Below are 14,588 nucleotides of genomic sequence, written 5' to 3' on the forward strand. Positions count from 1 at the left end.
CCACCATGTCCTGTCCCGTCCTGTCCTGTCCTGTCTGCGTACCAAACGCACCCTTAGTGACTTAGTGCACTCTTATCTCAGTTTCACTATGTCATCATCATCTTTTCTCACAATTCTTACTCGGCCGACGAGTTGGGTTATGTCACCGGTCGTCCCCGGGCCAACCTGCCTATCATTCGAGAATAGGAACCTCATATTGACACCGATTCAGATCACGAGGTGTCCATCGAAAGGACTGCTGGAGACCACCCGAGAATGTCACCTACTCCCGAGTTACCCCATCCGACCATGGTAATTCATCGGCCAAATCTGTGTGGGGCGCGCACCCGTCAGACGACACGAAAGAGCATCCCCATGCCAAGGAGGGCAGGACTAGGAGCTTTGCAGTAGCAGCCGGTGGTGACGCCTTATGTAGTCATGGGGTACCCGTAGGACAAGCATTCGACATGACGCAGGCCGAGGCACAAAAGGTTCAGTCAATGGCTGCCGAACTGCAGAGTTCCCAGGCAAGGTTGGCATACCAGCACCAGGCTGTGACCAACTTGACAGAGGCGGCAAACCTCCTGCACCAGACATCGATCGAGACATGGGAGATCGCCAATACGGCAAGGAGATCTATGCGGAGGATGGTGTTTTTATGTCAGATGATGGGAGGACTGGCGCTGGCGATATTTGTGATGCTGTTCCTACTGGTCATGTATTGGGGATGGTTTTAGTTGAATAATTAATAGTAGTCTTTTGGCACAACATTTATGCGAAAAAAACATTATCTTGCGATCACTAAAATGTGTTCATTTAACTACTTTCTAATGGATCAGTGACCTTGAAGTCGAAATCTTTTGCATACGATAAGCGATGAATCTTTGACGTTGTTGAAAAGATATTATTCAAACTATGTATGAAAAGCCATTTTTGTGGGATGTGAATTTTTTTTTATGATTACCATTGTTGTAAATTCCAAGTTGTGATTTAAGGTATTGAAGAATAAGTATCGCCTTTTTTTAAAAAAAAATTACAAAAAATAATAATAAATATATATATATATATACACGCATATATAATATCCGAAAACAAAAGTTTTCTAATCAAATAAACGTTTGTGAACATATTCTACAACCATGCCCCCATGAAGGAGCGCACGCAGCACGAGATGGAAACATGAAAGCCAAACACCCGATATAGCGCAGATAGTAGCTCAGCAAATCCGGGAGGCGGTATCAACTATTGTCGCTCAGGTTACAGTGGGCATCAATGCAAGTCAAAGGAGTGAGGCCCTAGCACCGAGAACCTCGTCAGGGAAGAGAACCGTAAGACCAACAATAGAGGATGCACTTACAAGACATTCATGTCCTGCAAGCCCAAGGAGTTTCATGGCAAGGAAGGTGCAATTGTGTGAGTCCACAATCAATCAATCTTCCTTAAATCTTCAAGAACAATGGCAGATCTGGATATATTCATGTAAGAACATATAAGGAGTAGAGAGAGAGAAAGTCAAAGCTTTAATCTTGGTCAAACTTCACTATTATGAATCTGATATTACAATGAAGTATCCTATCAAAAATTACAAAGGAAATACCCTATTTATAGGGTCAAACAATACACATGGTCAAAGTCAAACTTCTCTAAAGAAAAGTCAAACACGACGACTTTTCTACAATTATAGACAATTTTATCTTTCAAGACGAATACAATTTTACACTAATTTTTAGTCCTGACAAATTGGACTACTATCATGGATTAAGAGCATGGAGTCGGTACTCCATATCAGCAGGTGCTCTGATGACTGTAAGGTGGAGTATGCAACATGCCAACTTCAGGGTAGAGCCCTAACTTGGTGGAACATACAAGTTCAAACCCGTTGTCGCCAAGCTGCCTATGAGCTATCATGGGAAGAACTCAAAAAGTTACTTATTGAGGAGTATTGTCCTAAGAGCGAAATTTAGAAGTTGGAAGTTGAATTCTGGAATCACACCATGGTTGGAATGGAGGTGGACAAATACACTGCTCGTTTTCACGAGCTTGCCAAGTTAGTACCTCATATGGTCACTCCGGAAGAGAAACAAATTGATCGGTACATCTGGGGATTGGCACCTGAAATTCGAGGGATGGTCATGTCGGCAAACCCAACCATTATACAAAAGGCGGTGGTTTTGGCAAACCGTCTGACCAATGATGCAGTTATATCAGGAATTTTAAAGCAAGACAAATTTGGTGGAAAGAAGAAACCAGAGGGGCAATCGTGGAAAAGGTCCAACAACAATTTAGGCAAGAACTAAAGAGTGGTGAAGAATTTTGGAGTAAAGGCTCAGGAACCGGGGCAGTATAGTCGGCCACTTCCAAAATGCAGCAAATGTAATTATCACCATGCAGGGGCCTATCTTATATGTGGCAAATGTAATCGGTTGGGTCATATCACCAAGTACTGTAGAGGGGAAAAGGAAATCAAGGACGGAATAAGAGTATGCTATAAGTGTGGAAGTCAGGACCACCTCAGGAATAAGTGCCCAAGGATGATTAGAGGATCGAGCATCAACAATGCTGGAAACTAGGTAAGGCAAGCCAGTCAAGGAAATCAAGGAGGCCAGGCTCGGAGAAGGGCATTCGCAATAGGAGGCGAAGAGGCACGTCAAGACCCTAATGTTGTGACAGGTACGTTTCTTTTAAACAACCTCTATGCCTCAGTAATATTTGACTCCGGAGCAGATAGAAGTTTTGTTTCCCTAGAATTTAGGCAGTTGATAAATCTGAAATCGAGGAAGTTGAAAGATGTTTACACTATCGAATTTGCCAATGGCCAAGAAATAAAGGCTAGGGACGTAATATTGGGTTGTACTTTAAATCTAGCTGATAAGTTATTTAGTATTGATCTTATTCCAATTAAATTGGGAAGTTTCGATGTAGTGGTAGGAATGGACTGGTTGTCTAAGAATCGAGCGGAGATTTGTTGCTTTGAGAGGATTGTACGAATACCTTTCCAAGATGGAGAAACCTTTTCTATACAAGGGGAAAAACCCGGAAGGAGTTTAAAGATGGTATCATGTGTGAAGATTTGCATGTATATGAGGAAGAAGTGTGTTGCATTCTTGGCTCATGTATCAGAAAGGAAATCTGAGGAAAAGCAGATTCAGGATATTCCTGTGGTGAGAAATTATCCAGAAGTATTTCCGGATGATTTGTCTGGACTTCCTCCATATAGACAGGTCGAATTCCGAATTGACCTAGTTCCCGGGGCGGTTCCTGTTGCTAAAGCTCCATATCACTTAGCACTGGCTGAGATGCAAGAGCTGTCAGGTCAACTTCAGGAACTTCTGGACAAAGGATTCATCCTGCCAAGCTCTTCACCTTAGGAAGCTCCAATTCTGTTCGTCAAAAAGAAGGATGGGTCGTTTCGAATGTGCATAAATTATAGGGAGTTAAACAAGTTGACAATCAAGAACCGATATCCCCTTCCCCGAATTGACGATTTGTTCGATCAGTTGCAAGGCGCATGTTATTTCTCTAAGATTGACCTTCGATCAGGGTACCATCAGCTAAGAGTTCGTGAGGAGGACGTCCCTAAGATGACTTTTAGGACTCGATATGAGCACTACGAGTTCCTAGTTATGCCCTTCGGTCTGACTAACACGTCGGTGGTATTTATGGATTTAATGAATAGGATCTGTAGACCGTATCTAGACAAGTTTGTAATCGTGTTCATTGATGATATCCTGATTTATTCAAGGAGTAGGGTAGATCACGAGCAGCATCTGAAGATGATGTTAGAATTGCTCAAGGAGCAAGAATTGTATGCTAAATTTTCAAAGTATAAATTCTGGATTTGGGACATTTTCTCGGTCATATGAGTGGCGAAAAAGGAATTCATGTGGATCCGACTAAGGTTGCGGCCATAAAGAAGTGGGAAGCACCAAAGACCCCGACAGAAATTCGTCAATTTCTGGGTTTGGCAGGTTATTACCGATGATTTATAGAGAGCTTCTCAAAGATTGCCCAACCATTAACAGCATTGACCCATAAAGATAAGAAATTTGTTTGGGGAAAACCCCAAGAGGACGCATTCCAACTGCTAAAGCATAAGTTATGCAACGTGTTAATTCTGGCTTTGCTAGAAGGAACCGAAAACTTCGTAGTATATTGCGACGCATCCCGCCAAGGTTTGGGTTGCATATTGATGCAGAAAGACAAGGTTATATCATACGCTTCAAGGAAACTCAAAGCCCATGAAAATAACTATACCACTCATGACCTAGAGCTAGGAGTTTGGTTTTCACTCTCAAAATATGGAGGCATTATTTGTACGGCACGAAGTGTACTGTTTTTACCGAACACAAAAGTCTCCAGCATATCCTCGATCAGAAGATGCTCAATATGAGACAGAGAAGATGGGTGCAATTGCTCAGCGATTATGATTGTGAAATTCGATACCACCTAAGTAAGGCCAACGTAGTGGCAGATGCTCTAAGTCGGAAGGAAAGGATAAAACCCTCTCGAGTACGAACTTTGGGAACGCTTGTTCAGACGAGTTTGAAGACTCGAATTCTTGAAGCTCAGGATGAAGTGCTAAAGGCAGAAAATTTGAAGAGCGAGACCCTGCATAATCTAGAGCATAAATTTAAGACTAAGTCAGATGGAGTGCGTTACCTCAAGGACAGAGTTTGGATTCCGAAGACTAACAACCTACGGGAGTTGGGTTTGGAGGAAGCCTATAGATCTAGGTATTCGATTCACCCAGGGGTGGATAAGATGTATAAGGATCTAAGAGAGTACTATTGGTGGCTAGGAATAAAAAAAGATATAGCCTTGTACGTTGGGAAATGTTTGACTTGCTCAAGGGTCAAGGCAGAATATCAGAAGCCATCCGAATTGTTACAACAACCCGAGATTCCACAATGGAAATGGGAACAAATCTCCATGGATTTTATCATCAAACTGCCTAGAACCGCTAAAGGTCATGACGCGATTTGGGTAATAGTGGATCGGCTGACAAAATCTGCACATTTCCTTCCTATTTGAGAAGATTTTAAACTGGAGAAGCTTGCTCAAATCTACATCAGCGAAATTGTTGCAAGACACAGAGTACCTATTTCCATCATCTCGGATAGAGATAGTCGCTTCACATCGTGGTTTTGGCAATCACTTCAGAGGGCGCTGGGTACACGGCTAAATTTAAGCACCGCCTATCATCCCCAAACGGACGGGCAGAGTGATCGTACAATTCAGACTTTAGAAGATATGCTTCGAGCATGCGTGATCGATTTCGGAGGAAGCTGGGACATTCATTTACCATTGATAGAGTTTTATTACAACAACATCTATCACACTAGTATTCAATGCGCGTCATATGAAGCCTTATACGGGCGTAAATGTCGATCACCACTTAGTTGGTTGGAGATTGGGGATAGTCAACTAACGGGACCAGACATCGTGCAGGAAACTACTGATAAGATATCAATCAGTAGAGAAAGACTTTAGGCCGCCAAGGATCGTCAAAAAAGTTATACGGATAACCGGAGGAAACCTCTTGAGTTTCAGATTGGGGATAAAGTGCTCTGAAAAGTGTCATCGTGGAAAGGGTTAGTGCGATTTGGAAAGAAAGGGAAGTTAAGCCCTCGGTATATTGGACCATTCGAGATCACCGAAAGAATTGGTCCAGTGGCATACAAACTAAAGCTACCCCAGAAATTAAGCGCCATTCATAATACGTTCCATGTGTCAAATCTTAAGAAATACTTGGCTGACGACTCATTGATCATGCCCCTAGAAGACGTTCAGATTGATGATCATTGCACTTCATAGAAGAACCCATTGAGATCCTCGACAGAGAAGTTAAACAGTTAAAGCGAAGTAGAATTCCGATCCTAAAGGTTCGTTGAAAATCAAGGCGTGGGCCTGAATATACTTGGGAACGTGTGGATTTTATGAGGCGCAAGTATCCTCACCTCTTTGCTCAAGATGCAGTCATATTAGGTAACCATTGAATTTCGGGACGAAATTCTTCCAACCGGGGGAGACTGTGACATCTGACAAAATAAATTCAGGTCAGTTCTGGTCATAGGCATCTCGCATTGGTGAGTATAGGCTCGTCTCATTTTTGAAATTAGAAATTAGAAGCTAAGTCATGTGTCCATTAGAAAAAAAATATAGAAATTTTGCCTATTTTGTTCTTAGGAGACTGAATTGCTTAATTAGTTCATAAGATGCCTATTCAAGTAACATGTCTCATTTTTTTTTATCTAGATATGTTTTGAAAAAAAAAAATAGAGGGTCTTAAAAGTTAGATTAATTATCCATCTATAATTATTTAAATTCAATTTAAAAAAAAAGAATTCAATTAAATCACCTATTTTTTTTCAAACTTTTAAAACCTCATTACTACTCTCCTTTCCCAAAAACCATTCCCTTCCCCCTCCCCTTCATTTGGCCGTCCAAATACACTCCCCCTCTCTCTCCAATTTAAAACCCCCTAACACCCCTCATTTTCCCATTTCCATACCAAGAGTTGGAAACTTCTCTCTCTCTCTCTCTCTAACCTCCTTCTAGAATTCTCTCAATTTTATCTATTCTCCCTCTAAGATCCAACGCCTAAACATCATCTTCAAGAGTTTAGAAGGTGTTTTGAAGGTAAGTATTCATCCCAAAGAGTTTTAAAACTCATCTCACCTAGTAGTAGTTTTTTTTAGTTACTTTGTGTATTTCTCCTTCCTTTTGATTTTAAAAATTGTTCCTCCTAAGAACTATTTCTAGGATCTTGATCTTTGTAGATTTTCACCCGAAAACATGTTGCATGTTCTAAGATGGTGATAATCCATGATCAAACCCAAGTTAAGATCAAGGAAAGAGCATTTGGAGATTTGACTAGCATCCAAATATGTATTCAAGTTTACATCATTTTGGTATCAAAATAAAGCATAAAAATCATTCATACTCATCAAATACAAGTTTTTAACTTCATGCATGTGATTAATCTCATATCTCAAGTACAAAAAAAAAGAGCCCAAGGCTTGGATTTCAAAGGATTTCTCATTAACCACACATGACGATCATATTTAGGATTTTTAGCAAGATAACTTTGTTTATCTTGATGCATGCATGTTTTGATGGCTTATCTAGTTTTCTTTTTCCATCATAATATATATATTTTTCTTCATTTCTTTCTTTTCATTTGATTTAAAGTTTATAAATCATAATCTAAACAAATACGTGTGTAAGAACCAAAGGTTGGAACACATATTCTTAATACCCCCTTCCTTTAGCAATCTGACAGATTCTATCTACTGTCTTCGGAGGACCGTAACTTCTAAAATACCTAACCAAAGAAGTTGAAACTTCTTCTGGAATTTAAGTCTGTGTGTTAGCTTTTAAACCCAAGTGGTCTCACCCAAAAACGTTGAGATTTCGACCTCCAAACAGCCTTCATAAAACAAGTGCGCAAACAGCTGAACCTTCTGGATAGCTGACCTTATAAATTTCAGGGACCTATCCATCTTCATAATTTATGTTTCTTATGCCAAAAGTCTCCTATTTCGATATATTAACTTGGGTAAAAACCTCCTTGTTTGGACTGAATTTCAGTGTAAATTGTATTCGACTTGAAAGGTTACTATTGTCTATAATTGTTGTAAAAGTCATTGTGTTTGACTTTCCTTATGATAGTTTGACTTTGACTAGGCTTTCAAGTTTAACCATATATAAAGGGTTTGTCTTTGTAAATTTTGTAAGGGATTCATTGTAATAATACGTATACAATTAGAGAGATTTACAAGCTTTGACAGATTGACTTTTTCTCTCATCATCTATTTTATGTTCTTAAATGTTCATATCAAATCTGTCATGGATTGTTAGAGATTAACTTGAAGATTGATCATATTGGACTCTCAATTGATATCAGAGCAGGAAATGTACGAAATCATGAAAAGAAATCATCAATTTTGAAGGTTTGTGAAGAAATTTTTTCTGGAACTTTTGTGTGTTCATCTTTTTCTTACGATTCTTCATTTTTCTTTAGGTTTGATCCAAAAATTTTAAATTTTTTGTGTTTTCGTGTTTAAACCGGGATCAAAATATGCAGAATTACTTTGTGAATCTTTGTTATTCTCAAACTTTTGTGATTTAATCATTTTTTTAAAGATTTAATTGATTTAGTGTTTTAATTTTTTTTCGTGTTCTTGATTTTTTTAAAAACCAGTGTTTTGATCCATTTTTTTATTCTTTTGTTGTTTGTGTGTTGTTGAATTTTTTTTTCTTCTTTCTTTCTAAATCGCCCAACCGTTTTACTACTCATTTGCCTTAGCCCATCAATAGCCCATACATCTTCCAGATTGCAAATTGTTCACAAACAGACTCAAGGGATCGATTTCTTTCTCATCACAGAGCCTAAATCGCACGAGTTCTTGGTAAATCTCACTCCTGACTCCAAAGATTTTGGAAAGCAAGTAAAGAACCGCATAAAATAATAGTAAAATCCCGACAGCAAAGCTTAAAAATAATATGAGTTGTTTATGTGTAAAAAAAATTGTTGTACCCCTCTTCTTCCTTTCTTTATTGAAATAATAAAATCTATTAACTTTTCCTTCTTTTTATTTTTATTTTTATTTTTATTCCATAATATGATAACTCAAATAAAATTCGGTTTTTCATATGGCATTTTATAATAATTAAACATCACTCGAACCTTAAGATATAGGCTCGAATCTCATTAGTAGTTCAATTTTTCGTAGGACCAGACTAGGATCGGACCTTGGTTGCATTCGGTAGATTTTTGGAACCCGACTTTTGCGTATCTCGGTGAGTTTTCACAGCCCCCTTTTACTATTTTCGCATTTTTGAGGGAAAATCATGCTACAAATACTACGTGCCGGTTGTTCTATTATACGCGAATTCTTAAATTATTCTTATTGCTATTGCACTTTGGTATGTATGCTTATGTTAGTTTGCTTGAGTTTTCTTTCGCTATCACTCTTAAATCCCCATTTTCCCTTACACTACCTATTAAATCATTTATATGAACCATTGGTAATTATGGATAGCGCTATTTGGTTTGACAACCCCACTTTTGACTGACGAGTTAGAAGTGCATGTTACCAATAATCAAGGGTCTTACACATGCGGAATTATTTCACCGCTAAGATAGGACCTGAGAATTATAAACAAAAGTCTTACACATGTGGATTTATTTCACCGCAGAGGTAGGACGTGAGAAATAATAGTACTCATGTTGGCGATAGAACATGTAGTTGCGGGGTGCTGTCATTAGGTTTGGTAGTGGGCTTGTGGCTTTAGCATTTAAGCATATAATTTTACCTTGTGTTTTACATACTACCGATTACTATTACATTATGTGGATTAAACCGCTTTGCAAGTTAAACTTTGTATTTTTTTTAAACATGTGAACTCACCAACTATTTCAGTAGTTGACCTCTTTCTTCGACATGCTTTTCAGGTGTATTAAGGTTGGCATCATGTGGCAGCATATCATTTTCCTCTTTTTTTGTCAATCATGTTATTTCCTTTTTGAAATGTTGTAATTTTGAGACATTGTAAGCCTTTGAACTATCTTCTTTACTATGGTTAGTGTTGTCTTCTACCTTATGTTGTGAAACCCTTCCGCTGTTACACTTCGTGTTTCCGCTTTAGCGGGGTGTGACAGTTTAGCTGCCTTCCTATTTTGGGAAAGAGTATATAATTGGGGGTGATGTCTTCACTCAAAACTTCTTAGTTATTTTGAGAGAGAAATTGAAAAGTGTTGACCGGATTGCTTGTTTGAAGCTGACTGCTTATTAACTGATTTCAAAAAGGATTTCATAAGGTGAGTGGCTAAACTTTTTAAGATTACCTTGAATTTGCATGACTGATTTATGATTCTAAACTTGTCATCCGGATTAAACTCTAAATCGGATAAAGTGATGTCCGGATTGTTCTAAATCGGACAAAGAGATGCCCGAATTGTTCTAAATCGGACATGTGTTGTTCGATATAACCTTAAATCGCTCATAGTATTGTGCGGTTTAGAAAGATGGTGAGATTTTGAATTATGTAAATTAAATATGACCTTTGAACGGAGAAGTAGGAATATGATCAAAGTTTCCCGATATGTTTATAAACCGAATGATGTGTTATACGGTTTAGATGTAAATCGGACAAGACTTGGATTGAGGAGATGTGTTGTCCGGTTTTGTAAATCAGACAAGTAAACTTGTTATGCGGATTGGTAAATCGGACAAAAGGGACAGTGTTGTCCGGATTAGTAAATCGATCAAGACTTGACCGGAGATGAAGTCCGACCAAGTCTAGGTTGACCAAAATTGTTAAATGGACCGAGTTTGCTCTTGGACTAAGTATTGATTCAAATAAATCATTATTGTCCTTTTATGATGATAAAGAATGAGAATTTTGATAAAGACGATTTTGATCTGATGATATTCCATTAGGACATTTATGACTGCGGTCTGTTCTAATTGGAATTATTTTGTAAAATTATTTATGAGGAAATATGGATGGCATATCAAGGAGAGGTGTACCATGGGATAAGGGTGGCATATCAAGGAGTGGTGTACCATGGGATAAGGGTGGCATATGAAGGAGAGGTGTACCTTTGGATATAAGGGTGACATTTGTATGTGTGATGTGTAATATAACTCTTACTATTATATCCTTTAAGATTACTGTGATTTGGGATCTTTATTTCTTTGTGATTTAAAGATTTAGAATCAGAATTCTTATTGGAAATCGTAGTTTGGATGTTATTGAGAAGGGGATAACAGGTTTATGGCCTGAAACTTTGATTAAACCTTGTTTGGAATTGAAAAGATTTAAAAGTGACATTATATGAAACCTGGTTGGTTCAAACCTAATTGGGTTTGAGGTATGTTATTTGAAAAGCTGAATAATTGGCTTTGAAATTGGAAAGGTATTGGGTTATGTTTTACTTGTTCATATATTATATATATATATATATATATATATATGAAAAGTTGTTTTAAATAAAGTTTTGGTGATTCTCACCCTGCAATAACATAAAATGGGAACTCACTAGACTTTTCAGTCTAACCCTCATTTTGTAATTTTAAATATGTGTTGCAGGAGGTGCAGACGATAAGGGGAAAGGAAAAATGTGATATTTTCCATTTTGCATATCTATATGAAGAATTGCTTTTGATGTGTAAAGTTTTGATAGACGAACGATGATTAGTACAAGGATTGTATTTTAAATTTTTGGACCATGTATTATGTATTGGTAGATTCTTGTACTAAGGGACCTATGTGGTGTATAAACATGTATTTCTTGTATATGAAGTATGTGTTACATGCAATGCGTGGTACCAGGTGTTACATCAAAATGCCAAAATATCATTACCCCTTGCCTAAACACTGCCCATGATGCTACCTCACCATTACAACAATTTTTGGTTGTTGTTTAGAAAGAAACACTGGCTATTTGCGATGTTATGGCACCATTGCCACGATGTCTTGAAGAACATTTTTCATGTGGTTTTTAGAAAGGGATGCGATGTTCAATCTAGAAATTCGGAAAACTTTATATAATCATGTTCTATTGTTGATGAAGTAATTCTGAGAGCTCTTTCGGGTATGAAGGTTGGCCTAATCATGAAACTGCTTCATATTTTCAAAATGCACATGTGGGGTGGTGAGGTTCATCCTACATAACATTGAAGAAAGTTGTTTATTATTAATTTTTTACTTTAAGCTCTATTTTTTTATTTTTATTTTTCTTTTGAGTCCTTGTGTGCATTGTATATCATTGCTAAACCGATTATCAAAAAAAAAAAGTTGCATTATTTTTATTATGTGTGTCGGTTGAAGTTGGATGTTTTTCAGTTTCGTACTATTCCCATTTTTGTAAAATTGCCAAAAATTCAAAAAAAGAAAAAATGAAAAAAAATTGTACATACTCATAACTTCTTCGGGAATGGCCTAAATAAACTAAATTATACATGCATGCTGTTAGACCCCAATTTGTGAAAGTGTAAGTAAGAAGTTTCTTACTCTAGTCGATATGACAGTCTAGTAAAGCGGTCTGGACTAAGAGCTCTTATGCAGAAGATCAAGAACCAGAGCTCTTACTCAAGAGTGAAGGCTCCATTCATACAGAGCCCGCGCTCTATGCATATGGACGATCAAGCCTTGTGCGCCAAAAAGCATAAGCGCTTGACATCAAGTTACAACTCCAAGACCCAGAGCCTCTGCATAGTACATGCAGAGCTTCTGCATATGCAGAACCTCTGCGTAGTACATGCAGAGCTTCTGGCTACCTTCTCCATGGAACGCGCGCGTGTTAGCCCAGACATTCTCGCAAGCGTCTAACAGATTTGAGGCGGCTTGACCAAGTCTGCTCTGCTTTTCAAGGGAAGTCAAAGATAAGGACGCAGACCAGTCAGCTCAGAGTTTCAACCCTATTTTATAGCATAGTTTGTTAGACCTAGGCGTATATAAGGAAGCTTCCTCCTCAGGTTTAAATTACCTAAAGGAACCGACTTATACTATACGCAAATTCTGTGAGATTACGTTTTGCTGTAATTGTTCATCATTTTTATCAATAAAAGCATTCGACATATTCAAGTCATTCAATTGTTATTATTTACTTTGAATATTTCGATTAATCATTCAAGATACACTGTTTTTTTTTTTAATTCTCATCTTACATAAACTGTGTTTCTATCAATTAAGACTATCTGGGTTTAACAATTGGTATCATAGCCTGCTAATCAAATTCATTGATTAGTCGATCGATATCGAACTGGATTTTACTCTTAATTCTTCTTGATTATTCGTTTTAAAAGGATTTCACTCATATTTTTCTCAGTTTTTAAAACGTTTGCTTTTACGTAATCTGGAAATCGTTTTATAGTCGAGTATCTTTCTCGTCAAGTTTTCTTCTCAAAAATTTTGATCTAAAATGTCGTCTCAATCGTGGAACTTCATGTATAGTGTCGGTTCCTTGACAAAACCTCCAACTCTCATTAGGGAAGAATATCCCCAATGGAAGAGTCAGATGATAAACTTCTATGAGGGTCTAGATCTAGAACTTTACGAATCTATTTTAAATGGCCCATATGTCCCTACAACCATCATTCCTCGTATTCCCGCTGCTGGTGATACGGTTGAGGTACCTGCCAGGCGAGTACCCAAACTTCGTCGTGACTGGAACGATGAAGATAAACACAGAGTGGAAGTGGATCAATAGGCCAAAAGACTTTTGATCATGGCGCTTCCCAATGAGATTTTCCAATCTCTTGATGTGTGCGACTCCGCCAAGGATTTGTGGGATCAACTGGCTAACCAGTTGAAAGGAGACATAAAGATGAAGAAAAATCGTCGTGCCCAATGCCTGAACAAATACAACAGCTTCCAGGCACTTCCCGATGAGTCTTTAGAAGACTTATCACCTCTTTAATACTCTGATCAACAAATGTCGCAAATTTGACGTGATCAGAACTCAAGAGGAGAACAACATGCTCTTCTTGAAGAGATTGAATGCAGAGTGGGGAAACCTGACGATGTCTCTCCAGGAGAATCAAGATCTATAGCAATGGACATTGTACGACATCTACGGGACTCTGCAGGCTCAAGAACAAGAGGTGCAGAAAGCCAAGGTCGCTCTTGGTGGACCTCTGGCTCTTGTCTCTGATTCGAAAGACACAGGATCAAGCCAGCCACACAGAGAACGAAGACCCAAGGAAGAGAGGAGAAAAGGAAAGAAGGTTCTCATCTTTGAGAGTGATGAAGAAGATAGAGCTACGAGCTCTGTAGACGACGATATAAACGCCTTTGCGCAATCCTTGGCCCTGATCACCAAGGAATTCCAAAGGAAGTTTGGGAAGAAGGTCTTCGACAAACGAGGAAGACAGAATAATCGAAGCAGAGGTAGAGCTTACAAAGGAAGGAACCCTCCATATGTTTCTAACAAGAAGGAGGAAGAGCCATCAGACCAGAAGAAGCAAGGTGTTCGATGCTTTAGATGCGGAAAGATGGGGCACTACTCTAAAGAGTGCAGAGGCCTTTTAATGAAAGATGAACTATACAATAAAAATAAATACAAGTACAATCGTTCACAAAGGAGCCTCATGGTAGAACAGGAGAACTGGGTCTCTGACTCCTCGTCTGAAGAAGAAGATGAAGCCAATTTCTGTGGGATGGCTGTCGAGAATGACATAGAAGAGTTTGGATATGACTCCGACTCCCAGGTATGTTCCATCTCTGGCTACTCTCATTCTGACCTGGAAGAAAACGTCTCTGCTTTGACAAACGATTTCGTTAATCTACAACAAAAACTCCCTCTCGAAAAATCCAAAAGAAAAACTATTTTTTGAACGAGAGACAGAGCTGCTAACTGTAGAGAAACAAGAGTTATCAGTGGAAAATGAAAAACTTTTACAAACAAAACGATCCACTGAAACAAGTCTTAAAACAGAGTGCTTAGAATTAAAAGCGGCAATTAAGAAGAAAGAAACAGAGCTTCTAGAAAAGGAAAGAGACAGATTAAACTCTGAGGCCCTAAAAGACTATTTTCAAAAGAAAAGGGAGTTCCTACACCAAAGCTTACAAAGAAAAGAGCTCTTGATTAAGAAATATCA

General features: G+C 38.3%; 1 protein-coding gene across 1 annotated transcript; it reads left to right on the forward strand.

The window, feature by feature from the left end:
• Window positions 1-1,973: 1,973 nt before the first annotated feature.
• On the forward strand, window positions 1,974-3,347 carry LOC112503749. Its single transcript, XM_025107743.1, has 3 exons — window positions 1,974-2,265; window positions 2,371-2,459; window positions 2,550-3,347. Exons 1-3 carry the CDS (start codon window positions 1,974-1,976, stop codon window positions 3,345-3,347), a joined length of 1,179 nt encoding a protein of 392 aa, XP_024963511.1.
• Window positions 3,348-14,588: the final 11,241 nt, after the last annotated feature.

This window comes from Cynara cardunculus, unplaced genomic scaffold (genome assembly GCF_001531365.2).
Source record: "Cynara cardunculus var. scolymus isolate 2C unplaced genomic scaffold, CcrdV1 Un_Scaffold_3710, whole genome shotgun sequence".
Taxonomy (NCBI): Eukaryota; Viridiplantae; Streptophyta; class Magnoliopsida; order Asterales; family Asteraceae; genus Cynara; species Cynara cardunculus.